This window comes from Malus domestica, chromosome 06, assembly GCF_042453785.1.
Source record: "Malus domestica chromosome 06, GDT2T_hap1".
Lineage (NCBI taxonomy): Eukaryota > Viridiplantae > Streptophyta > Magnoliopsida > Rosales > Rosaceae > Malus > Malus domestica.
This window is the reverse complement of record NC_091666.1, coordinates 26,088,936-26,116,174: the sequence shown is the minus strand read 5'-3', so window position 1 is coordinate 26,116,174 and position 27,239 is coordinate 26,088,936. Positions and strand designations below refer to the sequence as shown.

The 27,239-nt window shown below is 36.8% G+C and overlaps 2 protein-coding genes and 1 long non-coding RNA gene across 5 annotated transcripts; 2 read left to right on the top strand and 1 right to left on the bottom strand.

Moving 5' to 3' along the window:
- On the top strand, nucleotides 1–3,729 carry LOC139196710 (uncharacterized). Of its 3 annotated transcripts, XR_011581812.1 has the most exons (4): nucleotides 5–417; nucleotides 482–2,117; nucleotides 2,292–2,440; nucleotides 2,665–3,729. It is a non-coding gene; the product is annotated as an uncharacterized lncRNA (long non-coding RNA). The 3 variants fall into 3 exon arrangements; XR_011581811.1 differs by having other exon boundaries at nucleotides 1–2,117; nucleotides 2,333–2,440; XR_011581810.1 differs by having other exon boundaries at nucleotides 1–2,117.
- A 9,638-nt stretch (nucleotides 3,730–13,367) lies between these two features.
- On the top strand, nucleotides 13,368–16,429 carry LOC103438754 (ethylene-responsive transcription factor ERF113-like). Its single transcript, XM_017333329.3, has 2 exons — nucleotides 13,368–13,654; nucleotides 15,701–16,429. The coding sequence occupies exons 1-2, from the start codon at nucleotides 13,507–13,509 to the stop codon at nucleotides 16,195–16,197; spliced, it is 645 nt and encodes a 214-aa protein (XP_017188818.2). The 5' UTR covers nucleotides 13,368–13,506; the 3' UTR covers nucleotides 16,198–16,429.
- Nucleotides 16,430–24,467: 8,038 nt separating this feature from the next.
- On the bottom strand, nucleotides 24,468–26,455 carry LOC103438658 (mitochondrial import inner membrane translocase subunit PAM16 like 2-like). Its single transcript, XM_008377198.4, has 5 exons — nucleotides 26,330–26,455; nucleotides 25,852–25,930; nucleotides 25,253–25,340; nucleotides 24,948–25,078; nucleotides 24,468–24,840 (listed from the first exon to the last, which is right to left on the bottom strand). The coding sequence occupies exons 2-5, from the start codon at nucleotides 25,852–25,854 to the stop codon at nucleotides 24,712–24,714; spliced, it is 351 nt and encodes a 116-aa protein (XP_008375420.1). The 5' UTR covers nucleotides 25,855–25,930; nucleotides 26,330–26,455; the 3' UTR covers nucleotides 24,468–24,711.
- Between the last annotated feature and the right edge of the window lie 784 nt (nucleotides 26,456–27,239).

Here is a 27,239-nt window from a genome sequence, read left to right as displayed (position 1 = left end):
CTTTTATGGCACAAATGATACGTCATAAATAATAGTTTCTAGCTTCTCGCCTAAACTTTCCCACTATGCACCTAACAAAAAATGCATGGGAAATTATAGCACCAGAATGAAATATCAAACAAGTGAAATTCTAGACCATTCCACTTCACTTTCCCCCTTTCTTTCTCTCTGCCTTTCAGATTGCTCGTTTATTTCACACCACCGTGACCCAACAGGATACCCAGATTTATTTACCCAAACAACAAACCCCTCTCTCTATCGCTTTGTCGCGGTCCATGGCCTCATCTCCACATCGCTTGTTGTCCACCACCGAAAATTCAAGAACCCAGGAGATCCATTCCGCCAAAACTCAAATAGACACCTAAATCTTCCTCTCCCATACACACGAGACCGCCGTTTTTCTCCCAATGTTCTAAGGTTGAAGTTTTTTTTTTTCAAATTTTTATTTTATTTTTATATAAATTTGGCTTTGAATTTACAGGTACTTTTCTCCAGCAACCCCTCCACCTGAACATTCGCACTCCATAGCCTCCAATTTGGGTTTGATTTTTCTAAATCTATATGTATTTGTGTCTGGCTTTATTATTATGTGATTGGGGATTCTTTAACTTGATTTATTGTTATATATGGAGGACTTTTTTAATCAGTTTTCTATTTGCTTTTTATTTGTCAGTATTTTTCTTTTTGGTGTGAATTTGTAGGATGAAATTATTTTTCTGGGATGCTTATGTTTTTCTTGCTGTTTAAAGGTAAAATCTTTATGGCTTGTTGCTTATACAAGTTAATAAGAAAAGAAGGTTTAGTAACTTTAGGCTTCGTAGATGCTTTGAAATTGAACCATACATAATTGTTTAAGCTACCACTTTATACTCTGCAGTCAATTCCAAGAGCTATCATTTATGTTTTATGGAGAAGCAATTTTATTGTGTGAGGTTCTCTTTGAATCCAGAGCAGTGAGTGCTCTGTACTTGAGTAGTTTTAAAATTTAAAAACATAAGCTACTGTTTATTGGATATTAGGATATTAATGCTCTCAATTGTAATGTTCATCTTTTAGTTGCTCTGCATTGTAATCCTACATGTCCTGGAGGCTTATCTCCTCATGTTGCTTATGTATACCAATACTTGTATCACTCATATGAAAATCAATGAATCAATCGGTTTTTACTAATGATGGAACTTCTGCTTATTGGTTATATTTGGTTTTTGGGATCACTATCTAATCCATAGTTTGTAATACAATTCAATATTTTTTGTCTTTTTGGGCTTCTACATTTGGATCTTTCTGAATGTTTGGTTAATTCATTTTTTTATATTAATTTTCAATTACAGGTTGGTACCTGGTTGCTTGACTTCTAACCCTTTTTGTAGATTTTCTGGTTTAAAGTTTCAATGGATATTTCATGTATGTTTGTACAAGAGTGAGTCCGCGTATATATGAGAAGATAGAAGGAAAAGAGATGGGAAGGATGGCTGTAGCAAGCAACCGACAAGAAAGAAGAAGGCGTGTTGCCTACCTAAGACATTACCCCAATCAGTCTCCTCCCTTAAATCAAGAGAAATGTGATTTACATACCCTTACTCTAAAGATTACAATGAGCCTTACCCTAGAGATTTATCCTAGGGGTCACCTTGGTAGTAGACTCCATATGCAGCATTAGTAGATGCATCATCACAACACTTTTATTGGCTCATATGAGGAATTGAGAATTTTGGGTTTCACTGTTTTTTTAGGAATGGTCTCTTCGTGTACGGTTAGGTCCACTAATATGGAAGAAATGGTCCGAAGATCCAAATAGCAAATAACTTTTGTGAATCCATTTATGTCCTATGCAGATTGATCATGCTATTCATTAAATCACCACCTATATTTCCAAGTGCAGTGACAAATATATACAAGTTAAGTGATTTAATAACTTAAATAAGCGTTAATATCCCACCCTTAAGTGTATTGTAGGAAATGTATCAGCACTTTTTCTTTCTTGTTATAATGTTTTTTTTGTAAGTTATAAACTTATATATGCATTTGAACAATATTTGGGTTACCTAATATTTTTTATTGAGTGAAACAGTTTTTGATAGGTATGCTGGAATGGATTCCTTCCCAAATCTAGACCGGTAAGTAATGGCGCCCAATGAATTATCAAATATGAGGCACCAAGTATTTTAAAAATTTTAGACTAATATTAATCCAGACTATTCCAATTCAGTTTACTCTGAAAGAGTTTTAATTATGATGTTGAGGATTTGTTAATTTTGCTCTCTCTCTGTATGATTTGGTTGGGATTGCAGAGTGACTTGGGTTTATTTGTATGCATGTCCCGGACCTCCAGGTCACATGGGGTACTCAGCAATGTTCTACTTTTGCAAAGGAGATTGAGATTACAGACTTACATTGATATTGCAATTCAAATAATCTGTTTTGAAAATCCAAATAATCTGTGAGTATGTTGTAGTAGTAGTAGTAGTAGTAGTAGTAGTAGTAGTAGTAGTAGTAGTAGTAGAATAACACTGGGGTACAACCTAGTACCATGTGAATTTGTTGTAGTAGTAGTGTAGTACTTTGTTTGGTTTGTACTTTTGGATAAAAATGATAATTTGATTGAGTTCCTTTGGTTCGATTTATATTCAATTATTTATTCTATTTCTTTTTACTACTTTTCAGGTAGCATTCAAGTCTTTGGTGAATTTTTAAACGAAGAGGTTTCAAATGCAGCGGTAATGAGTGGAAAAGTTTATACTTAATTTTATTATTAAAGTCTTTATCAATTTCTAAGTTAACATTTTGTTTTGACTGGCTCTTAACTTACCAACCGAGATCCCTTGACTAGCTAGAGTATCTTGGTTGGGCACTTTATCCGTTCCTAGGGCCAACTTTCCAAAGACGAAGTTGAGATAGGTTGGGAACTCTCTCTTTCTCTCCTTTTGTTTTAGTTCCCAAGAAAGTTGATTGGATTGAAGAAAATTGAACAAAAAGAAGTGAAAAAAAATTGAAATTTGTTGGTGCTTCTGCTGATGTTGAATTTGTAATATATTAAGACCCAAAAACTAGATAAATGGCTAACTTTGATGTAAATTGATAACAGCAAGCCACTAGGTCAAAAACAGTGAGTCTTACCTAAGAGTTTTGGGGTATATCATAATTGATAACCATATACACTTATCGAATATCCAATCTTCTACTTGCCGTATCAATTCTTCATGCGTGAAATGTTAGAAGTCTCATTAATTTATCTACTCGCAAGTATATGATTTTTATGCAGGTTATAAGAAACAGTAAAATTGTAAAGGCATAAATTGTGTATATTTTAGTCATTTGATACATGTATGAGTGTAAAACAATAAAACTGTGAAGGCATAATTTGGGATTTAGGTTTGTATGACAATGATTAGGTTTTCTTTCAGTATCATTTTTCTTTCTTGAGATTAAATGTGCATTTCAACATATAGCAGTACAATAGATTTTCTTTTGCTCCATGTGCTTATGTCTATGCAAATAGAGATATCAATTAGTGTGGTTCAAGCATTAGGAGCAGTATTTCACTCTCCAAGGACTTCGTTTAGAGGTGTTCAAGGAAAAGTGAAGTCTTTCAAGTGACAAATTTCCTTGTTATTAGAGGCCTATTTGGTATTTCATGCGTAGTTTGATACTGACCTTAGCTATGTTCAACTTGTAATACATTTTGACAATATGATTATTTATGAAATTATTGTATTATAGTAAATGTGTAATTTTGTCGATTCTGTTATATATATAAAATTAAAATAAATGTAAATTACTCTATGCAAAATTAGCAGTAATTGTTGATGCTAGTCTTCGTTTACGATGTACAATGTATGTCGTAATTGCTTTCATAGTATTACGACACTCAACAAACGCCATATCAAATATAAATTATGGCACACAGGTATGCCGTAATTGTTTTCGCAGTATTACGACACTTCATTAATGTCATATCTAATACCAATTAAGGCGCACAAGGCATGCCTTAAAGAGCATTTACGACACTTCATTAACATCGTATCTAATACCAATTAAGGCGTGCAAGGCACACCTTAAAGAGCATTTACGACGTATTTTGCGTAAATTATTCACTACTACTAGAGAATGTCGTATTTGAAAAAACATCTTTTACGATAGGGGCTTTTACTGCTTGGGGGCTCACGCCGTGAATAACCGTTTACGACGCCCTTTCTGCTCCGCAAAAAACCAGTTTTGTTGTAGTGTGTCATTTCATTTACAAAATTTTGTCTACAAATTTAGTCTCCATATGTTCGGTAATGTTAATTGTAAGTGGGGGGAGGAACACACGCATTATTGATGCAAAATATATTAAGCACACAAATTAAACCCTCTTTTGACAAATGTAGTAAAGTATGTAAGTAGGGATCGTTCTAGACCGGGGATTAGGAGGGATTGCTAAACACTTGGAAACTGACTTAAAAACTCAAAAACAAAGTTTAAAACACTAAACTAGACTCAAAGAATGCAAAACTAAAGGTTAAAACACTTAAACAAACCTAAAACTCAAAACAGCAACCTAATGACTCAAAACTGCCTAAAAACCACTTTCTGGGCAGTTTTGAGAACCTAACAAGAACTTGGACGAATTTGGGTGAAAACTTGAATCAAAACACTTAGAAACACAAATCAAAACACTTTCTAACTAATCTAAGACTTCAAAATAAAGGGGGATTTGTTTTGGACGAAAATTGAAAACAAAACAGAAACTTTAAAACAAAACAGATTGCAAAACGTTTTTGGATGAAAAGGATGGATAAAAGGCTAGTTAGGAGGTTCTTCTCCACACATGTCACACTTGCATACAAAACGATTTCCAGTTGCTTTTCGATAAACTATGAATACTCAACGCCCCAAATTAACCGTGAATTGCACTAATTAACCCTCAGTTTTTCCACAAGTTATTGAGTTGGATGATTGCATACGACAACCCAAAACATTCCCTACAAGTTCCCTACATGAATTGCATAATAGAGATACAAGCAAGAATCATTAAGTTCTATGAAAAACATAAGCATTGATGAGGCATTCGTTACTATGAATTGCATGAAACTTATGCCAAGAATTCATTCAACGCGATCGTTTTCAAGCGACTTTCACTACTTGTGATTATAAGATTGTAACTATTAGGTGAAACTCCCTCATAATCTAGCATCATATTCATGCATGAAAACTAAGCGTGCACTCTCAATCAACATACACAAATAAGTTATCAATTAAGTAGATGAACGAATTGAATCCACAACTTATGAAATAACAACTGAATGTAATCAAATCATATTGCAAGCATGTACATGGTTTCGAATCACCCCCTAACTAAGAGGGGTTTAGTTCCTCATGATCGCAACACAAAGAATAACAAGTTTATACATTGAAAATAAAAGAAAGAAAACACCTAAACGTGCCCGCGATCCAAATTGCACAGCAAGTACGTCTAAGAACCTTCCTCTTCTTCCTTGGTTGCGGCACAAGGTTTTGTGATGGTTTTTGGGGGTTATGGATGGTGTATAAGTATGGAATGGTGTTTAGGATGGTTGTAGGGTGCGGCTAGGAGTGTTTGGGGTCAGAAACTATGGAGTTTTGTGAAGGATAGGTGCGGCTAGGGATGGTGGATGAATTCTGGCGTGAATGGGACTGAATGGGTGTGTGTGGAATGTTTTGTGGCTGCAACAAGGAGGTTTATTTAAAGGAAAACAGAAATAAAAACCCTAGGTTGATTAGGAAATCAGAAATTAAGTCTAAGGATTCTAGAATTAGGAAATAAATCAGAAAATTAAAGGAAAGGGCAAGGGAAATTCGGCTAGGGTTTAAAACACAAAAGGAAGGTGTTTTAAAGCATAAAAACAGGAAATAAGGAAGAGGAAATGCAAAGGGGGGTGCGGCAAGGGTTCAAAAGGGTTCTAGGCTTTTGTTTTGTGTCCTAAAATGCTTAGAAAGTCTTCATAATTGCTGGAACTTTTAGGGACAATTAGGAAAAATCAAACCAAAGTAGGAAACCTTGGCTTAACTTTCCTACTTCAAGTAGGAATCCTTGTTGGAGGAGGAATCCTTGTTCTTCTAGGAATCCTCATGTGATTAGGAATCCATCTTCAATTAGGAATCCTTCGTTGATTAGGAATCCTTCGTCGATTAGGAATCCTCCTTCATGTAAGCACTTTCCTACTTCAACTAGGAAACCTTGTTCAAGTAGGAATCATCATCTTCAAGTCTTCAAATTCGTCCAAACCTTGGCTCCAATTATGTGATAATCATTCCAAGCTCAATTTTGCTCCAAAAAGCTCCAAAATGCATCTTCTTGCATCCTTTAGCCTTAAAACCTGAAAACACATAAAACTAGCTTAAAAGACTACTTTAACTAATAAAACACCCTGGAAATGCATAAGAACTAGCTAACTAAGGCGCATAAATATGCTCCTATCAATTATCCAAAAATTATTCAATTTGGATATCTTTTAATCATTCATATTCATAAAACCAATGGACGGTTCATCATGGGGATACTAAGCTAAAATTGTTGATTAGTTTAACACGTATGGATAACTAAATGATCTCCAAATTGAATGATTTTTTTGCAGATATAATCCTTAACTGATGATAAAAAGCGTGAATGGTTCCATTTATGATGTTCGGATGGTAAAGGTTCGTTAATCGTAAATGGGAGGACAAGCAAGTTCTCCATAGAGGGACATGATCATTATCCAAAAGGTAAATAAATAGACACGGTAATATTTATTGTTATATATCAATTTACATAAATGAAACAACCAAGATACTTTGCTCGGGGAGCATATTCAAATGACTTTTAATGAGCATTTTGCATTTCTTATTAGCCTGAAAGCTCTCAAATGAGCAATTTTTAAGGGATGCAAATATTCATCTTGACGGGAACATGTAAATTTATATCTATATTTGCATCTTTAGAAGGTGGGCCCTGCAAGTTGAAGAGAAAATAAGAAAGCAATTACGTAAACCAAGAGCGAAAATGAATGAGATACAAATTTATATCTCCCATATTGGAGTTAAACAAGGACGCCAAATTTATAATGAAGCAAGTTTCCACGCCAGGTTGGAAGGTTTTCGAGTTCCAGCGAACTCTGTTACTGTCAGGAAAAAAAAAGACTTACATGAAATAGAAACACCAAATAGCAAACAGATTCATCTTGTGACGCTAGGCTGGAATGGTGTATGAGTTCGAGGTCGAGCTGATCCTGTCGATGTCATCACTACGAAACTAATAAGGAGCAAACTTTGAGCTCATGAGGATCGTAGATATATTTTTGGTTACACGAGAGAGGATCATAGTACTCTTTGATCTCTTTCGTGTAGGCTAAAGCAAATTACTTCTCTTTCTGGTCAAAGTGTTCTAGTCAAGTTTAGAATATGTCAACTTAAGAACATTAATTATTGATAGCTAGAGCCAATATCTCATGAAAAATCAAATTCCGGTTGAAGTTGAGAATATCCACAAATAATAAACTTACTAGCTAGAATCGAGTGTTTGACAAAAATGAAAAATGACAAACATTATTTAAAGCAAGAAAAAAAAATACTAAAATGCTTTAAATATTGTCATTGATTGTGAATTGTATTTGGGTGCAACATGATTGTATGTGTTAGGGCTTCTTTGATATTGTTGTGCTTTTAAAACAAAAAATTTCTGTTGTATTGTGAGAATGATTAATTGTGTTAGGGCTTGTTTAGTAGTTGCATCAAAAGCTAGAATTAGTAAACGCGAGAAGTCAAAAAGCAAAAAAACTTTAAAGGCACATGTATGTCCTTAAAATTATTTATATTTCAAAGAAAAGCATTCCAAAACCTATTACTTCAAAAAGAAAAAAACTGACTTGGTAATGAAGAAGGATTTCAAACCTAAGGCCATTCATTGAGCCCGAAATCGCTAAAAATCCATCTCCAATAAAAGAGCTAAATCCTAGTCAACATCAGATTAAATCCTTTATCGTCTCTCTTCTCAATTTGATTCTCCTTCTCTCTCTCTCTCTCTCTCTCTCTCTCTCTCTCTCTCTCTCTCTCTCTCTCTCTCTCTCTCTCTCTCTCTCGTCTAAGGAGAATCAAGGAAGGGTTGGACGATGTAATAAGGTGGTAGTGTTTGGTGTCATCGTAGTGTTGAGTTGGGTGAGATTTGGTGGTAGTGGTGGTGTCTGATTGTGTGAGATTTGGTGGTGGTGGTGGTGTTTGATTGTGTGAGATCTAGTGGTGGTAGTGGTGTGAGGTAGAGATGATAAAAATATAGTTCATGTTGCATAATTAAATAATAATATATTAGATGGCTAAAATGTAGCCCCAAACTACATTTGGCCCTCATGACTAAAAATGGCCTAAAAGGCCAATTAAAGTCAGCCAAGTGGCTAGGTGAGCGTTTTTTTTCTTTTCATAAGTTAAGCTAAATTTTAAAGTTTTTTTTTATATAGTCACTTAATACTACGGTTTAGTGATATTTCCTCTTCACTTGTAAGTGATAGGTCTTAGATTCGATTCTCGCCAAAGGTGAATTTGAACCACATTATTGCTAAAACTTATATAAAACTTATAATCATCATGATATATTCCTAATTAGTAAAATTTCAGTTTTCATTCCAACAAATAAACATGTTGAAAAAGACATAGTGCGTAACTCTTGTTTGATTGTAATCCAAACTCGGAGTTGTTAAGCAAACTAAGCTTAGTACTTTAAACTCATGTCCTTCCCATCCCATATATATGTTGGTTAGATTAGGATTAAGGTTATTACAGTTGAATGACTAGCATAGTGGTGTAAGTTGGAATAGTGTTTTCAATTTTGAAAGTAAAACTTTCAAATTTGGACTCCAAAATTTCAAATTCAATATTTTCTGAAAAATTGGAATGAAAATTGAAATGCATTTCTATCTACCCCACGCATTTCGTTGGTGAAGCTTCTGCCTTCCTCACATCTGCTCTATCCACCTTTGACTAGTAGGCCTTTACTGTCAGAAACTGGAATTTTCCTCTACACTATATTTCTAGCCCCCTGAAATTAACAGATTTAGGGGAGGAGAACAACTTCCTTACTAGTGGTATCTTCAAGGGCATTGGAATATGTTGATGCATAAAACCGGAGGTCTTGGAACAACGTAAATCCGATCGTGAATCTGCATGAAATGTAAATTACACAAGATGTATCGTGGTTCACCCCAAGGTTTGGGCTACGTCCACATTGATTGTATTTCTCTGACTGTATGTATGGATTACAAGGGTGAGGGGGAGTCCCCCAGAGAAAGAGTGTTATTGTGTTTGTGAGGGTATTACCCTCTGTTGGGTTCACTCCGTCCCCCCCTGTGAAGGGGGAGAAGTCCCCTTTTATAGAATAAGGGGCTCCTCCTTTTACATAACATATGGGCTGGGTAATGAGGCCCAATGTATCAAAGTCTGAGGCCCATTGTGTGTGGTACCAACAGTAGTCCCCCAAGTCTTCAGTCAAGAAAGTCTTTTGGCTGGAGACTTCAAATCCAATCCATATACGGGCCAAAGTGGCTAGATGTCTTGAACCAGTACTCAACCTAAGGCAATGCTCAACATAAAGCAATACTCGGTTAGAGGTATCACACGTTACGAGACTGCTCGGCTGGAGGCTATGCTCTTTGCGAGGCTGCTCGGCTAGAAGCTATGCTCGCGGTGAGGCGTTTGCTCGGCTGGAAGCGATGCTCGTTGTGAGGCGGCTCGGCTAGAGGCTATGCTCGCTGCGAGGCGGCTCGGCTCATGGTATTCCTCATTGCAAGTATCTATTTTATGTCGACATGCACTTAGTATAAGTTGATTCTCGACATAACTTGGGTCCGCTTGTCGGGTTCACATATTGGCTCTATGTGTCGGATCTGCGAATCGGGTCCGCAAGTCGGGTCTTTGAGTTGGGGCCATACGTAGGGTCATCGAGTTTGGGCTATTTGTAGGGTCATCGAGTTGGGGCTATCTGTAGGGTCATCAGGTTGGGTCCAGACACATAGGTGTCCCAATAAGCGAATGTCCGAGCAAGTGGGTGTCCGGTCAGACAAGAGATTAACATGAGCACGTGGCTCATCAGTCTATAAGTTGGTAGACTTCTTTAATCTGTAATAGTGTTGATCAGTGGATCTAGTTACTCAATAATTCCTGACAATAAATGATATTATAAGTATGAACGTATAATGAATAAATCAATTTGACAAAGTTTGTCAAGGCAAAATATTGTACTATGTGCCTTCTATAAATAAATAATTTATTCAGTCATGTGGTAAATCACATGTTGTATAAATCAATAATATATTAGGTATTACCCAAATGTGTGTGTGTGTGTATATATATAATCATGAATAACTGATTTATTCAGTTGTTTGATAAATGACATGCTGCATAAATCAACAATATATTAGGTATTGCCTAAATGTGTGCGTATATATATATAATCATGAATAAATGATTTATTTAGTTGTTTGATAAATAACATGCTGCATAAATCAACAATATATTAGGTATTGCCTAAATGTGTGTGTATATATATAATCATGAATAAATGATTTATTCAGTTGTTTGACAAATCACATGTTGTATAAATCAATAACGTGATAGTAATCATGTGATATCAGAAATAATATTATTTAATCATAAGTTATCATGACATAAAAATAATAAAATTATTATTTTATAATTAGCCATCATAACAAAAATAATAAGATATTAAATAAACAAATGATAATTTTAAATAAATCAGCCAAAAGGTAAAACTCTTATCTTTTTCCATGTGGTTGACAGTTGCAGGTTGTTGATGCACGCCTACTCGAGCCTTTTACTTTTTCTTTTCTCTTTTGGCAAATGGCAGACATCAACATAGCCTGTTATCTTTGACGGGGTCGATTAATAATGGTGAGCTCTGAAACAGCTCCACATCTCTTTTTGTCATCCATGACGCAAGCTTCCATTTCAACAGTGCCATTTCCAAAAGCGCATCCGCTTGCTCCACGGACAGAGATCGAGAGGAGGAGGAAGAGTGTTTAGGGTCGGTCGGAAGTAGAGAGAGGTGGAGTCGTCCTTGAGGATGGCGATAGAGAGAAGTGTCGCGATTTGTTGCTGCCTCATCGTCATCATCATCATCATCATCATCACGATAACCATGTGGCTGAGGCTGGCCCACCGCAGATGGCACCGGAGTCCACCACGACTGCTATGCTCAAAGACCGGAGTGTTAACCAGAGCTTTGACCAGCAGGTGTCCCTGCCGAGAGTTTCGAGCAGGAGTAGCTATGCAAGGAGCATGTTCTGTGAGGGTGGAAGTTGTGGTGGTGGTTCCTCATGCTGTATATTATGGCAGAGTGGGATTGAACAAGAACTAGGCACATAATAGTTAAGCATGAAACAACATATTGGGAGCAGAAAAGAGCCATTACAGATTATTGGGTAATGAAGAAAAAGTAAAAGCTAGCTGAAAAAAGGAACTAGAGAGAGAGACTGTCATTGTCTTTCTTTTTGTTTTTGAATGTCTATGAGGTACGGGTGGCTGCTTGTGCGGCGGAGAGCTTCAGTTCTTGGAGGTGATGGAGGTGTTGAAGTCGTCCTCCAATCTCTGCTGCAACTCGAATGAGGAAGAGATGGCGTCGTTGGGGTCGACGGAGCCCCAGTCAGGACCATACGTAGATGACGCTGGTGGGTCGCACGTGGAGGAGGATGACAGATTCCCCGGGTCGAAGGTAGTTATGTCCGAATTCCAAGATGGTGAAGCCCTGTCCGAGTCGGGTCGGTACCGTCGTCTCCACGTCGAAGAATGCTATTTCGAACCGATCCTCGCTCCAACTCGCCATGCTTAGACCCTGACTGATGCCATACACAATCAGCACACCCACCACAAAGCTCCAATGTAACTCGCTGCTCAGCATTATGAACCAATTTATGGGTATCCATAGCAAATCTCAGACACCCTTTACTAGAGTTTTCTACTTTTGGTTCTCTGACTCAGGGCAAAGACTTTCTTTTTCATGTTCTTCTGCTTCCATTTCCATGGCTGATAATTTTGATTTTCCTTCAAAATTTGAGAACAATAAAACACACCCATTTGATATATCTTGGTTTTCTGAGGTGGGTTTGTCGATTTGGTTCTTGGTTTCTGCAGATTCACTGTGGAGGTGAAAAATTGAGAGAGAACCGACATAACTTTTCGTATCGATTCCCATAGACGGCGCCAAATGTTGATGCACAAAACCGGAGGTCTTAGAACAACATAAATCCGACCGTGAATCTGCATGAAATGTAGATTACACAAGATGTATCGTGGTTCATCCCAAGGTTTGGGCTACGTCCGCACTTATTGTATTTCTCTTACTGTATGTATGGATTACAAGGGTGAGGGGGAGTCCCCCAGAGAAAGAGAGTGTTGTTGTGTTTGTGAGGGTATTGCCCTCTGTTGGGTTCACTCCGTCCCCCCTGTTAGGGGGGAGGAGTCCCTTTTTATAGAATAAGGGGCTCCTCCTTTTACATAATCATATGGGCTGGGTAATGAAGCCCAATGTATCAAAGTCTGAGGCCCATTATGTGTGGTACCAACAGAATATATTCAAAGTGTACCGAACTGATTCTGACAAAAAAAATTTTTAAAAATTCAAAGTATTCTGACTTTTTAAAGTTATATACTCAAAATATGCATTTTGTAATCAAATTTTATATTTTATTGTTAGGTTTGGATACCTTTTGTTCATTGTTTTTCTATTAAACATAAGTAAAAATGTGGGACTCACAATTCACACATTATCATTTAATGGTCAAATTGACCGATTGACTAGCAAATGTATGACATTTTCAAATTATGTTCCGAAATTTTCAAGATTACGGATTCTGAAAAATTCTGAATTTGAGATTGTGATCCGATCTAAACCGTTCCAATTTCAAAACTTTGAAACAGAAATTGAAAACTTTGTTTCCAATCTATACGAAAATCAGACCTAAACTAGCATCACATTTGAGTAAGGGTTTGACTTCCAACGTCCAACTTGGCAAATTTGCATATATTTGTATAGGAATGTGGTGTAAAGGAATAAAGTACAATAAATATTGAACTCAACTAAATTCAAATATATATATATATATACACATGGAATCAATAATGTTGGATGACCAATGGATTCTTCAAACGTTCACACCACGGTAACGAAATATGTATAAAGTCTAGATGTTTCTGTAGCAAACCCTATATCCCACCTATGTTCCTCCTCCCCTCATTGTTCTCCTCTCATCTCGTTCTTTTCTTTCCTTAATCTACTGTCTACTTTTAATGTACGCCGTAAAGCTAGAACGAATTTGAATCAGTTGTTGGTGTACCCCTCGATTCTGACTCATATATATATAACGTCAAAATATTAATATCTAGATTCATAAAGTGGATCGAAAACATGGGAAGAGGCCGCTGGCTTCGGTTGAATCGGAGGAGAAAGAGGAGGATCAAATCTTTCCTGTTTACCCGACTCGATCTCAGCAAGACACTTCTGCCATGGTTTCAGCTCTAGCTCAGGTGATCGGAAAAAATAGTGACCAAATTAATAACCCACTTGGTCAAGTGCAAGGAATAAATCCATTAACCACCTCACAGTCCAGCCCTACGGAGACTCAATCTCAACCGGTGCTACTTCAAGATCAAGGTATTATATTTTATATATTATCAACAATGAATTAATCTTCTTTTTGGTTCTCTGTGACAAAAATAACTTTTTGGTATATTTCCAGCAGAACTACATGATCTCCCTCGTAAGGGATTTAGGGAGCTTCTGTATAACTAATCATATGGATTTCTTCCACCTTTTAGTTATGTGGATTGTGGCGTCCCTATTTTCTCCTACTGCTCACTCTTTATTTCTAGCCTTGAGATTGGATGAAGAGGTTGTGCAGAAATCATTATATTTATATAGTTATAGATTATCACTCTAGCATTCCTTTCTCTAGTATAATGCTTCAACTTATTTATTCATTTTTTCCCGATTTGAACTTTACACATATATTTAGCTTTCAATTGCCGGATATAGTAACTTGGTAACACCTCACTTCGCCGAGAAGGCTGATGAGATGACCTCTACCAATAAGGACTCAGAAATCCTTGTTGACCGAGACTTGGATAAATAACCAGTTGGTCTCGAATCAGTGATGTCTATCCAAATTGAAGGTGCTCCTTGGTCGGCTGATTCTATGGCTCCAGTGATGTCTATACAAACTGAAGATGTCGCCGGTTGCCTTCACAATGCTGTCTATCCAAACTGAAGATGTGTTCGCAAAAAGAAAGGGGGAGAGGAAAAAATCTCAGGGTTGTTGAGAAGCTTTGCGCAAGGCAATTTGTGTGTTGATTTGGAGGGGCCATGAATGATGCACTCCCCTCTCTATTTATAGCAGCGAACCCCCTTATGGTGGAACTAAAGATTCATTTGGATTAGAACTCCTCAACCTAATCTAATCAGGTTTCAGCCAATCTTAACCCCTATAGGACTTTGAACCAAGCTTCTTAACAAACCAGATTCATCCCTTAATTCTAAGCATCCTCAACTTTAAGACTCCTCGTTGCACTAGGGTTCGACTACCTCACCCTTATCTAAACCAATCCTCTCCGTAATAGGATTCAGTCGACCTTGACTGGACGACCCATGATAAGATTCTAAATGTTACTAGATCGAGAACGACTCTAAGCTCAGCCCAAAATATTATTTTGGGCCCAAACAGGTGCATATTAGGATTTCGTGACCCAATATTAATTTTGTGATAATCATCTTCATCGTCAAATTTTTTTCATAAACCTGTCTTAATTAGTAAAGTACAAGTTCTTTGTCACATCCCGGGTTTGACTCCGCCGTAACACGATATTATCCGTTTAGGGCCCCGACCACGCCCTCGCGGTTTTGTTTCTGGGAATCCACACGAGAACTTCCCAATAGGTTACCCATCATGGGATTGCTCTCGCCTAAACTCGCTTAACTTCAGAGTTCCGATGGAACCCAAAGCCAGTGAACTCCCAAAAGACCTCGTGCTAGGTAGAGATGGGAATATACATATAAGGCTTACAGGATCCACTCCCCTGGACGATGTGGGATGTTACAATCCACCCTCCTTAGAGGCCCGACGTCCTTGCTAGCACACATCCAGTCAGAGATTGGCTCTGATACCAAATTGTCACATCCCGGCCCGGGCCCCCACCACATCCTGGGCTTGACTTCGCCATAGCACGATATTGTCCGTTGTAAGCCCCGACCACACCTTCGCGGTTTTGTCTCTGGGAATTCACACGAGAACTTCCCAGTGGGTCACCCATCCTGGGATTGTTCTCGCCCAAACTCGCTTAACTTCGGAGTTCCGATGGAACCCAAAGCCAGTGAGCTCCCAAAAGGCCTCATGCTAGGTAGAGATGAGAATATACATATAAGGCTTACAGGATCCACTTCCTTAGATGCTGTGGGATGTTACATTCTTAGCTAATGTTAGAGGGACCATATTTTCAAACAAAAAGTGAAATGTTATAATGTGTCAAATAACAATTGAGCACCACGGATAGGAATTGAACCTAAGAAAAGCGAGTATTGACTATGTTCAACTAGCACGATCCTTCTAGCATTACTCAAACTTCGGTACTGTCTCCGCCTATGTATGAAATGATTCTTTTTCAGGTTTGATATTTATGAGAAATTAATATATATGTTTGTGTGAAGGAAATTTGAGGAGACAACATTACAGAGGAGTGAGGCGGAGACCATCGGGAAAGTGGGCTGCTGAGATTCGTGACCCGGTGAAGGCAGCCCGAGTGTGGCTGGGCACTTTTGACACAGCTGAGGCTGCAGCACTAGCTTATGATAAAGCAGCACTCAAGTTCAAAGGAAGCAAAGCTAAGTTAAACTTCCCCGAGAGAGTTCAAGGGAGCTCTGAGTCAGGTTGCCTCACATTAATAACTACTGATCAACAAGACAGCTTGAACATTAATCCTCCTCAGCCTAATATTACTCGACCAACTTCTTCCAGTGTTTTCGATTGTACACAACATAATAATGTCATATATTGTACATCCTTGTTGTCGTCGTCCTCCATGCCATCTCAACAAGCGGCAGAGCTCCCAAGCTTTTCGATGCAGTTCGGTTCTTCTTTTTCGAGTTCAAGTTCGGGCCCTCCTCATAAGTATAGGAAAGACTTTGACAGCCGTCACTCAAGATGATAAGAGTGAATTAATAGCTATGGGAACGGTAGGAGATCAGATTGAACGATCGATCAAGGAGAGTAAAAGGCTCATATAATTTTGATGCATGTCTGTTTTTCTTTCCCTTTTTTTGGTTCTGTTTAATTTCTGCTCGTCTAAAACAACTTCTTTCTTATATCAAATTAAGCTCACTTCAGTTTGTATTTGATGACAACTAATTTGACAAGAAGCTAGATAAATTTTTCATGCATGTGTGCGCCACCCTGCGTATGGTATATATTGAGAAGTTATTTTCGTATATCCCTTTTTACATGCACACATCTGGACATAGTGTGCAGAATGAGATAAAAATGTATAATAATGAAGTTAATTAATTTGAGCGAGTATCAATAAGCTCATATATGAAGCATGCAAATTTTGGTGAAAGAGAAAATTCCATGATGTATGAGAATGAATTTAATTAACCCAGCAAGCTTGCTAACTTAAATAAGAGAGAGTGAGGGTTTGTATACACACCAGGCGTAGAACATAATATGATAAACATTACATAGCCCATTGGGCAAAATGAGAGCTGAACCTTGACAGATACGTTTATGGTTTTGTATCCCCTATATTATATATATATATATATATATAGATCTATCATCTATGCATGTACATGGTAACTTTTGAGTTATATATATATATATACTTACTTAAAACCTAGACAGATCTTGATCAGTTTACGCAAGAGAGTGTGAAATCGTGTGGACTAAATGGGGTGGTCAACGAATTCGGCAGTGAGTGACAGAAGCTTGGAGTTTAAACACGACAGCTAAGTCGGAAAATTGCGGTTGTTTTGGCATCGATTTGAAATGTGTGGTTATTGATAACAAGGGTCTCACACGTTTGTCACTACCGATTCAGAGTAATATTATTTAGGTACATAAAGTTGACGCATTTGTTGTTATAATATTCTCGAGTACAGGTGAATCTTGCATCAAATTATTTGGCCTACTATTAGGTGTGTGATTAACAAGTGTGTTAGTTTTAGGGGCAATTAGATTTTAGGGCCTATATAAGATAATTTTAAGATTATAACCTGAATGGGTTTCAAAATCTTATTTAAGTCTCTAATATTGTCACATCCCGGCCCGGGGCAGATCACTTCCCGGGCCCGCTCCACCACCGTAGCATGATATTATCCGCTTTGGACCCCGACCACGCCCTCACAGTTTTGTTTCTGGGAACTCACGAGCAACTTCCCAGTGGGTCACCCATCATGGGAGTGCTCTCGCGTGCTACTCGCTTAACTTCGGAGTTCCAATGGTACCCGAAGCCAGTGAGCTCCCAAAAGGCCTCGTGCTAGGTAGGGATGAGAATATACATTTAAGGATCACTCCCCTGGACGATGTGGGATGTTACAAATATAATATTCACTGCCACATCATATTACAAGATACCTCTATTACCTACCATATTTACAAACTTTGCCATTTAAATTGTCAACCTATTCTATAATTAAGGCTTAAATATTTTCTGTTAATAAACCATTCAAAATTCAAAAACATTTAAATTTTGATACGAAAGTCAATAAGATAAATCCAACTAAGGTAAATTATACTAATTTATACTTGCTGACAAACAAATTAAGTCTATAGTAATTTTAGGTCAGTCACCTTAAGAAGTCGAACATAGAAAAATCAACTACAAAAACAATAGGTTAAAATATTAAATAATAACCCTTAATATATATATATATATATCACAAAAAAATAGTATAACAACTCCTTATTATCTATATATAGGAATTGGATAAGTGTTGGTACATATGTGTACGAAGGTATCGGTATGGAAGTGCCGGTACATACATGCATATAGGTATGAAAGCATTGATACGTTAGCATCGGTACGGAAGTATCGATGTTGAAGTGTCGGTACATATGTACATATAGGTACAGAAGTATTGATATATTAACATCAAAAGAAAAAATCGGTAGATTCGATGTATGAGAAGGTAAAAATAAATCATCAACACTAGAAAAAAAATGGTAAAAATAAATCATGCACTATTAGATGTATAAGAAGAAGAAATATTAGATGTGGATGGTGGCCCTAGCCTTTTCTTCTTACACGGTTGAAGATAAATTTTTGAGTTGGACAAAAAGTTTCATTTTTAAGTAGAATCATTTATGTTAGCAATAAAATGAAAAGTTATAAATAAATTAAATATGAGACATTATAATTCACTCAAGGATAATATAGGAAGAAAAAAATTACATAAAAGAAATTAAGTCTGGCATTAAATATAAATGTTGACTTGGACATAAGTCAAAGGACTATAATTAGTTTTTATCTTGGTTAAGGTTTTAGTCTAAAGATAATATTTTTCAAGGATTAATATCTAGTTTCCTATTAGTATATATTCAAATAAAAAAATAATTATGTTATTAAATTTAGTATAATGAACGATGCAATGCAATTACGTTAATCATCATTGTTAAGATGTGACGACCTGTCCCTAATTTTCCTATGTAATTTCTCCCCGAGTATGTGTATTGTCGGTTATGCCGTTATTGGTAAGTGACATGGACGTAGTTATATCGCTTTTATCTTATTTCTAGTTATCGCATTTAAATTGTACCCATTGTTACGAGTGTACAAGAATTTCTACCAGTGTAGAAATATCTACTTCGGATAGATTTTGATTTCCCTTACAGTAGAAAATTTGAAAACCTATCCCTATCTACCCTTTTAACCCAAACCGTGCACCCTCCCCCATTATTTCACTTTCTCACCAATCAACTCCCTCAAATCTCTCACCAATCCCATCCCTTCCCTCTACACGGCACCCAATCAGAAATTAGAAAAAGGAACTCTCTCTTTCTCGTCCTCTCTCTTTCCATCTCGAAACTTTCTTCTTCTCTGCAATCTCTCAAATGAGCTTTAAAGCTCATAGATTGAACCCAAGAACCTCATTTTCGTGTTCATCTCATCTTTGCAAACATAAAAATGTTCTTGAAACCTGGAATGGATGAGTTTTTAACGTCGAACTCGTGAGGTCCGAACTCGGGAAAATTGAGTTCGATGTGTTTTCGAGCGAGTTAGGAAATTTTGAAGCTTGGGGAAGCTTCTACGCAACTCCTCGAGGCTCCTACAAAAATTTAGGAGAAATTTGGAAGTAAAATGACCGAGTTTTGAAGAGTTCACTTTTGGCCGAAATTTTCGAAGCTTTTTTCGACGACCTCCGTCCACTTTTTGGACTCCAATCAGGTATAACGTGATTCTACTCTTCACAAGCTTCAAATCCATATAAAGTACGTCAAAAATGGTTGAGAAATGATCGAGAATAGTGCATTTGAAATTTTTCCAGAAAAGTTGAGTTGCAGACGGCGGCGATGGCGAGGCTCACCGGAGAAGGAGACAGAATATTCTCTCAAAGTGACGTAATATTCTGATGGCGTCAGGTAACGCCGTTAATTTTTGTTAGCGTTTAACGGAATATTCCGTGAAATATTCCTAACGGCGTCAGGCTAACTGACGGCACTGGCCTGCGTGTGGGGGCACGTCTGGCCGTGCCCTTGATGGCGCATGGAGGCGCATGAACCATCCAAAAATTATTTTAAAATTTTGGGGATGTTTGTGACGTCGAGTAGGTTATGATGGTATATTTAAACCCTAGGTTTAAGCAAATTATGGGGGTTTTATTTAGATTTACATATATGTGCTTTAATTAATGTGAAATTAGTTATTTCACATATAGGGGAAACGTATCCCGAGGACGTTCGAGGCTAAGCTAGGTTCGGGGGCTACGACCCAGCGACGTACTTGTGAGTGGGCAGTTTGTTTTTATACCTATACATATTTATAGTTTCCATAAATGCGTATTTACTTCACTTTTACGTTTATTTTGCCAAGTATCGTTCTTGTGATATTAATTGTGATAAATGCTACTATATGGTTGGGATATTACTGTCATGACATTCATATATATATTTGTACATGCTCATCTTGCTACACTGGTGTGTTAGTACTCGACCCAGGGCCAGGGCCAGTCCTTCACGTGTATGTTCACATCGCACCGTTCGCTTTCTTGGATCCAGGTTAGGTGACAGTCCTGTCGGGTAGATTGCACTAGGTAATCCGACTTGTATATGACCGTGCTTCTGCACCAACCTTCACATGATCGTAGTACTAGAGCATATTGATTACACCCAGTCTTGTTCGTGTCAGAAATTATCTGTTCGAATTCGTGTGTCAGCTTAGATGGATGAGCACTTAGCTATACTTGATTGTCACATGATTATATTATTGTGGCATTTGATACATCATGACTTGGCATATTCTGGTTATAATACCGTTATAATATTGTTGATTTATCGTTTACATACCTACGTAGTAAGTTTTAAGGAAACTATACTTGTTTTACGGCGAGGGGTTAATATATTCGAAAATAAAGAATTTCGTATAAGCATTGTTTTGCTGACCCACTCAACTTTGTTTTTCGCCCCTCCACGACCTAGATAGTTGTACTCTTTGTGGCACTCGAGGAATCTCGGCAGTTCTGACATTCTCTTCTGTTTAGATGTACGAACTTATTACTGTTATGTAATAAGTGTACTTTAGTTACTTTGACTACTCTTATGTTGTCTCACTGTCTATTACGCTCTGAATAATTATAATAGGTTCTTCCCACGATTACGCACTATTTCACTATTTAGTATAATTAGTTCTAATTAGTTTTAAATTTACTCATTTTTTACATCACTTACCCTTATGGTTACGTCACCTCACGGTGATGGCCAGCATGCTTCAACCTTCCCAGGTCGGGGGATTGTAAGATCCCACATCGCCTAGGGGTGAAGATCATGTAAGCCTTATATGTATATTCACATCTCTACCTTGCACGAGGCCTTTTGGGAGCTCACTGGCTTCAGGTTCCGTAGGAACTCCAAAGTTAAGCGAGTTCGCGTGAGAGCAATCTCAGGATAAGTGACCCACTGGGAAGTTCTCGTGTGAGTTCCCAGAAACAAAACCATGAGGGTGTGGTCAGGGCCCAAAGCGGACAATATCGTGCTACGATGGAGTCGAGCCCAGGATGTGGTGGGGGCCCGGCCCGGGTTGTGACATAAGACGTTCAGTTCCTATATCATATTAATAGAACTACTCTACTAAGTTCCTCACTTTAAGGACTTATAAGGTCCTTGTTTATATGAGCCATCAAATTAATCTTATTGTAGATTAAGCTATCAACTTAAATAAAAGATTGGATGTGTAAAGTTGTTAGGGTTTCATGCAATTGGATTTGCTGAGTTTAGATATTGCATGAGGAAACTAGGTTTTGCAAATGAAAGAGATTCAACATGACATGAAACCTTCTTCTCTTCTTGTTTATTTTGTTTACTTGTTCTATCAATTAGTATTTTATCTATGAATAACAAAAATTATTTAATCTAAGGCTCTTATGAAAAAGTACCTCATAGATTCTTAAAATGAAAACCTTAGGAGAGTTGTTGTGTCATATTAAATAGGGGCATTAAGATATAGGTCCAAAAAATTGACGTACTATTGGCTTTAGTCCAATTTTTTGAAATTTCTGATTTAGGTCCGCTTAACTATTTTTTTAAACCTATTTACCCTTTGTTTTCAAATTTTGAATATTTAAACATCTGCAATCTACTAAACATTTAAAAAAATAACGTTTCAATTCTTTACCTTTTAATAAAATAAAATATTTTTATAATAGATTAAGTTGCAAAAATATACAACCTAATTAAAAGGTACTAATACATAAATGTACATATACCTATAAGTAAGATATCAAACGAAGAAAATATATATACTCAATAGGTAGATAAACGAACTAAAAGGTATAAATACACAATTTACCTACCTATAAGCAAGATAAATTACTATGTAATATAGGAAAACATATAGAAGCAATTTGAGATAGAGATAGATAATAAAAATAGAAAAAATATAATCTGCCTATAATAGAGGTAGGTTATATAACAAAATCTTGTGATACATGTAGATTAATATCGGCCATGAAATCAATTAATTTGAGTAAAAATACAACTCAAATGAAGATCCAACTTTGACCACAAAATTAACTAATTTGAACACAACAAGCAATTTGATGAAAGAAGCCAACCAACCTCCATTCTTTGATCAAACAGAATCAAATTTCATATATAGTGGAAGTCTAAGAAGAGAATAGGAAAACTAAACAATGATAAAGAAGAAGAAGATTCGCAAGGCAAATGATAAATCCTAACTAAGAAAAAGGTTTTAGATAACAAACTAAAAATAAAGAATAGATAAATGAAGAAGAAATGAAGAGACATATCCTCCCTTGGAGATATATAGGAAGTAATTTTATTCCAACAATTATCCTATCACTAAGGGAATTTTATTCTTTAAACCTCAAATAAGTAAAACTTATCACAAATACTAATCCTAAAATCAAGGGATAATATTGATTACTTATAAGTAATTTTAGGAGTAAATTGGTATGAAAATGAAAAAAAAAAAAAACTGACATGGAATATAATTGGACTCGTCTCAAAAATGACTCACAAAATTGGATTCATATCATGTTTCTCCTATTAAATATTATCTAAAGTATAGTTTTATATCATCTTTGTGTTTCACTAATATTTTTCTCGATTTTCTTTTTTGGTCAGTGTTCAACATGAACAGATGGATTCATATCTTAGGCAAGAAGCGCCATTACCGAATACCTCCAATGATGGTATATGCCATGTCCAAAACATCATCTATAAAAAATTCCTAATTAAATATTGGGTGTGCATTAATATTCCTTGCACATTGATTTCAAAACTTGGAGCAAGTCTTATTAGATATAACCCACCTTATTAAGAATTTCCGTCAAAAAATTATGCGCATGAAACGCACGTAATCTTCTTTTAATAAATAATCAGGAACTGCATTTGTGCTGTTTTTTAAATATGTGTGTGTTACATATTTAATTTTGAAGAAAATTCTCATAGAATTAGCTTCAAAGGTCATTAATCCGCATTTTATCAAATTGAAATATTAAGAATTAGAACTCCAAATTATGCTTCTAACAAATGTCAAGCATTAGAATAGTAGTTTTGCATTTAAAAAATATAGAGGCAAGTTGTACTCGAAGTCATTGAAATAAAAAAACAAAAGAAAAGAGGACGAAATGAGCAAATTTTCCACTCCTCGTATGAGTGGTGAGATGACTGGTGAGTGGGTGGCAATTTTGTTTGGAGCCAAAAGAAAAAGATATCGGCTGGCGTTGACTTGAGTTCCAGTCGCCACGCCAACTGCCAAATATGGATCAACTGTTTGACTTCTTCGTCTACTGCTTCTGTCTGTGTTCGTTTCATAGCCGACTCAACTTGTTTTGTCGGCTCCAAACTTCAAACCTTTCGCTTTCACATTTACTTTTTCTTTCATTTCACTCATGTAAAGGTTAATACAATTTGAATTTTAGCTTTGAAATTTAATTAATTAAGAGAAAAGATTTCTGCACTCTTTTAATTGATTGAACAAATAAAAAACTTAAAGTAATTACAAAAGAGCGTGTATGAAGTAAAAATAGATGTGTAGAAATTACCTTCTTACATCACACAGGAACCAAAATCAAAAGAAAAATATGTGAAGAAGAATAAAAAGGGAATATGAGAATCATTTCTTACTCTAATCTGCCATGATTTCTTACTTTGAGAGGGTACAAATATTTAAATTTGATATTTTAGATATTTTTTCAAACCTATTGCCGATACCAAGTAGCAACCAATGAATTGATCTTATGCATGCCCATGAAAGGTAATCAAAATAAGAAGGAAGATGAGTTCTCATTTCTTTTATCACTAAGTAGCCTTTTTAGATAAAAGACTCACGCACGATTTTGAATGAAAAAACGAAATGAATAATCCTCTTTTCGACTCTTACTCTTAGCTGTTTAGGGATGCTATGACCAAGCTGCTCAGTACACATATTTATAATTCTCATGTTTTAACAAAAATGAGGTAGTGTCACTAATGGGCTGGGCTGGTATCGAACTTGGTATGAAGCTGGGTCAGATTCAGTGCAACTTCAAGTTGGTGTCAAACCAGACCGGATTTTGGGCCACAATATCAACTTGTTTACTCTGCCTTTCTCTTCCGCCAGGCTAATTGTTGCACATAAACAGTTGAGAACATACAAAATGTTATTGCTTCAGTGGATTTTTCATAACGTAATACACTAATTGGTAGAGTTAGGAATTGGCAAACTTCGTATACTCGAACGAAAACAATCGGGGCACGTAAAAATCATGAAACAAGGGATTCTGATGACATTGAAACATTATATTTAGGCGGTGTAACCAGAGGTTTAATAGCATATACAACAGGAATACAGTAGCATCACATAGAATAAGACCGAAATAAGCAGAGGAACATTTGGTAACCGCCAATTTTTCATACCGTGTGGAGATCAAAAGAATACTGCAGCAGCCCTAACATTAAATGCCGAGAATAATGTAACCGAAGCGAAAAAATATTGTGAGCCTACAAGTTACGCATCAGGAGTTCCCTGAGCCCTTTTTGCATAAGCACCTTCTAAGACTTCTTTAGCTCTATGGACCTTTGACTGAAGATAAAAGCTTCCGTTTTTGGCATTCCGCTCGAACAAGTTGTCATACCTCTTCATAAAGAAATTGTTTCGATGATGAAATGATTAACACCTCTCAGAAGATTCGACGCTGACATTTACATGCAGGGAAAACAACAGAGAAAATGAATAGAGCAAACCTGCAAGATCTCCTCCCATGATGCATGCTCCGTGACACCTAGAACCTGCCTCGCCTCTGGTTCAGCCATTATTTTGCTAGCTCTTCTAATATTGTTTACTGCTTCGTTAGCAACACCGTTCTTTGAGGCATCTGCATTCAGTGATAACATAAAGAAATTTATCTTCAAATACAGATAGAACATACACTTGTGATTTACAAAGATGCAAGAACCCTGAACACGAAGTACACTAGTGCCTTTTTAGAGTTAAAGATAAAATACCCAAAAGGTTTTAGCGCTAGATTTGGGATTGCAAGAGAGCATACTTGAGATTGCCTGACGGTATGCACGGAGCACAGCCCTGCCCACTATTGCCGAGCCCATTACAAGCACATTGGCAAGAATTTTTGCAGCCTGTACGAACAAAATAAAACTTAACTACATGAGAAAGATTGCACTATTGGTGCAGGAAGAAAGTGAATATCTTGTCAAATTTTAGGATCTCGGTTGTCTTCTAAGATAACATTGAGATTATAACGGGTAGGAAGTGCGGCTTATAGATAACATTCGCTTTAGGCATCATTGCAGGTTTCAGTTCCCTCTAAATGCTGGTTGAAACCCCTCTTCTTCAATCATGCGGACTTTTGGGCTATAGTTCATTAAGATATTATTTAATTCAGAAGCTTTGGAACGTTAATAGATACATTATTAGATTTTTTGGCAGCTGGATGTGTTATATGTATATTCAGTAGACAGCATGTTCAGCAGGAAAAATCGAATCAAAACTAGCACCCGTCTCATAAAGGGTCAACAAAAGAATCTTGTTTACAATTTACGAGTGAAGAATGTATCCGGTTGCGCCTGATTGGCCTGAAGAGAAAAAGAAACTAATAAATCTGAGACAAGCATTATCTAGAATACATACCATCACCGAAGAAGAAGAAGAAGAAGCGAGCAAAACCAAGAAAGATAGAAACGGGGCAACCCGTCAGGATCTTAGAAACCTGCAGTAGCACAGCATAAACGAAGTTCCGCTCAGCGCGTGACAATTAGATAATGTATACAGAAATACTAAACAATCGTAGCATTAATGGACATGATATCATCCTTTTACGACGAAATCCCACTTCTTTACGAGATAAATCCGTTCGTATAGACTACAGAGTGCATCAACAAACCCAATTGACAGACCCAAACACCCATGAATCCAAAACCATCTTTCCACATTGTTAATCGGTGTCAGAATTCTGGTTCAAAATTTTCATGCAGTTTTTTTGTTCAGGCATCATACATCAAGTTTGATCGGAATATACATATATCAGAAAAATTAGTGAGAAAAAGGGAAACAATTGATCGATTTAAATACATAATAAATTACAGAGGGAGAAAGGGAGAGGACTTACAGATAAAACTTCTTGATGACAGGGTTTGGGATGCGATTGAAGAAAAAGGGGTATTAGGGTTTTAGGGGCGGTGAGAGGTTTTACGGATCAGAACGCCTTCGGAAAGAAGCCAACTACAGAGCTTCATAAAACTGGATTGGGCCTAAACTTCCGAGTTGGGCCTCAGTTGGAACATGATCAATGACTCAATGTCATACTAAAATGGGATTTGCACAAATATTATCTGAACTTTTGCTTTTGTCGGTGTGCACATTTATTACCTGAACTTTTAGGGGGCGTTTGTTGCGCCGGATGGTCTTGGACTGGACTAGCTGCAGGGACTAAGCTGGACTGGCTTAGACTCGACTAAGCTGGACTAACTTAGTGAAGCGTTTGGTGCAGTGTCGGACTAAGAAGCAGGATAATAAAAACAGTACTGTTCATCAGATTTGTGTTTGCTTACACTAGGACTACAAATATTTGCCATTGTGTAATAAAGTAATGCTACAAATGTCATGAGAAGATACTTGTGTAATAGAGTAATCCTAAACTTTATGCAATAAAATCGAACATTAACTAATGATAGTTTTCTTGGATTATAGAGTTTAAGAAAACGGAACTCATATTAGATATTTGTCTGAAGCAAGTAAAATTGCCATGGAAAATGTCACTTAAGTTCTTCACGTGCATGATATATGGTGTTCTGGTTCTCTATTGGGTGAAGATGACTAGGATCCAATGGTGGTAGGGTTTTGAAGGAAGGGGAAACGTGAGTACTAATACTTTGGTTTCAAGAATCCTCCAAGTGTACCCAACAAACCTTGCTCAAAAGAAAAGAAGAAAGAAAAGCATGGTAATTAAACAGGCTATAAGGGCCGCCTCTTTTTTCCATGTGGCATAATTCATAGCTGACTAGCTTAACAAGCAAGAG

Coding starts and splice junctions, on each gene's coding strand:
- LOC103438754 (XM_017333329.3), top strand. CDS start 13,507: ATGGTTTCAGCTCTAGCTCAGGTGATCGGAAAAAATAGTGACCAAATT. Junction 13,655..15,700: donor GGTGCTACTTCAAGATCAAG/GTATTATATTTT, acceptor GTTTGTGTGAAG/GAAATTTGAGGAGACAACAT.
- LOC103438658 (XM_008377198.4), bottom strand. Junction 25,079..25,252: donor ATACCGTCAGGCAATCTCAA/GTATGCTCTCTT, acceptor CACTGAATGCAG/ATGCCTCAAAGAACGGTGTT. Junction 24,841..24,947: donor CATGGGAGGAGATCTTGCAG/GTTTGCTCTATT, acceptor TTCTTTATGAAG/AGGTATGACAACTTGTTCGA.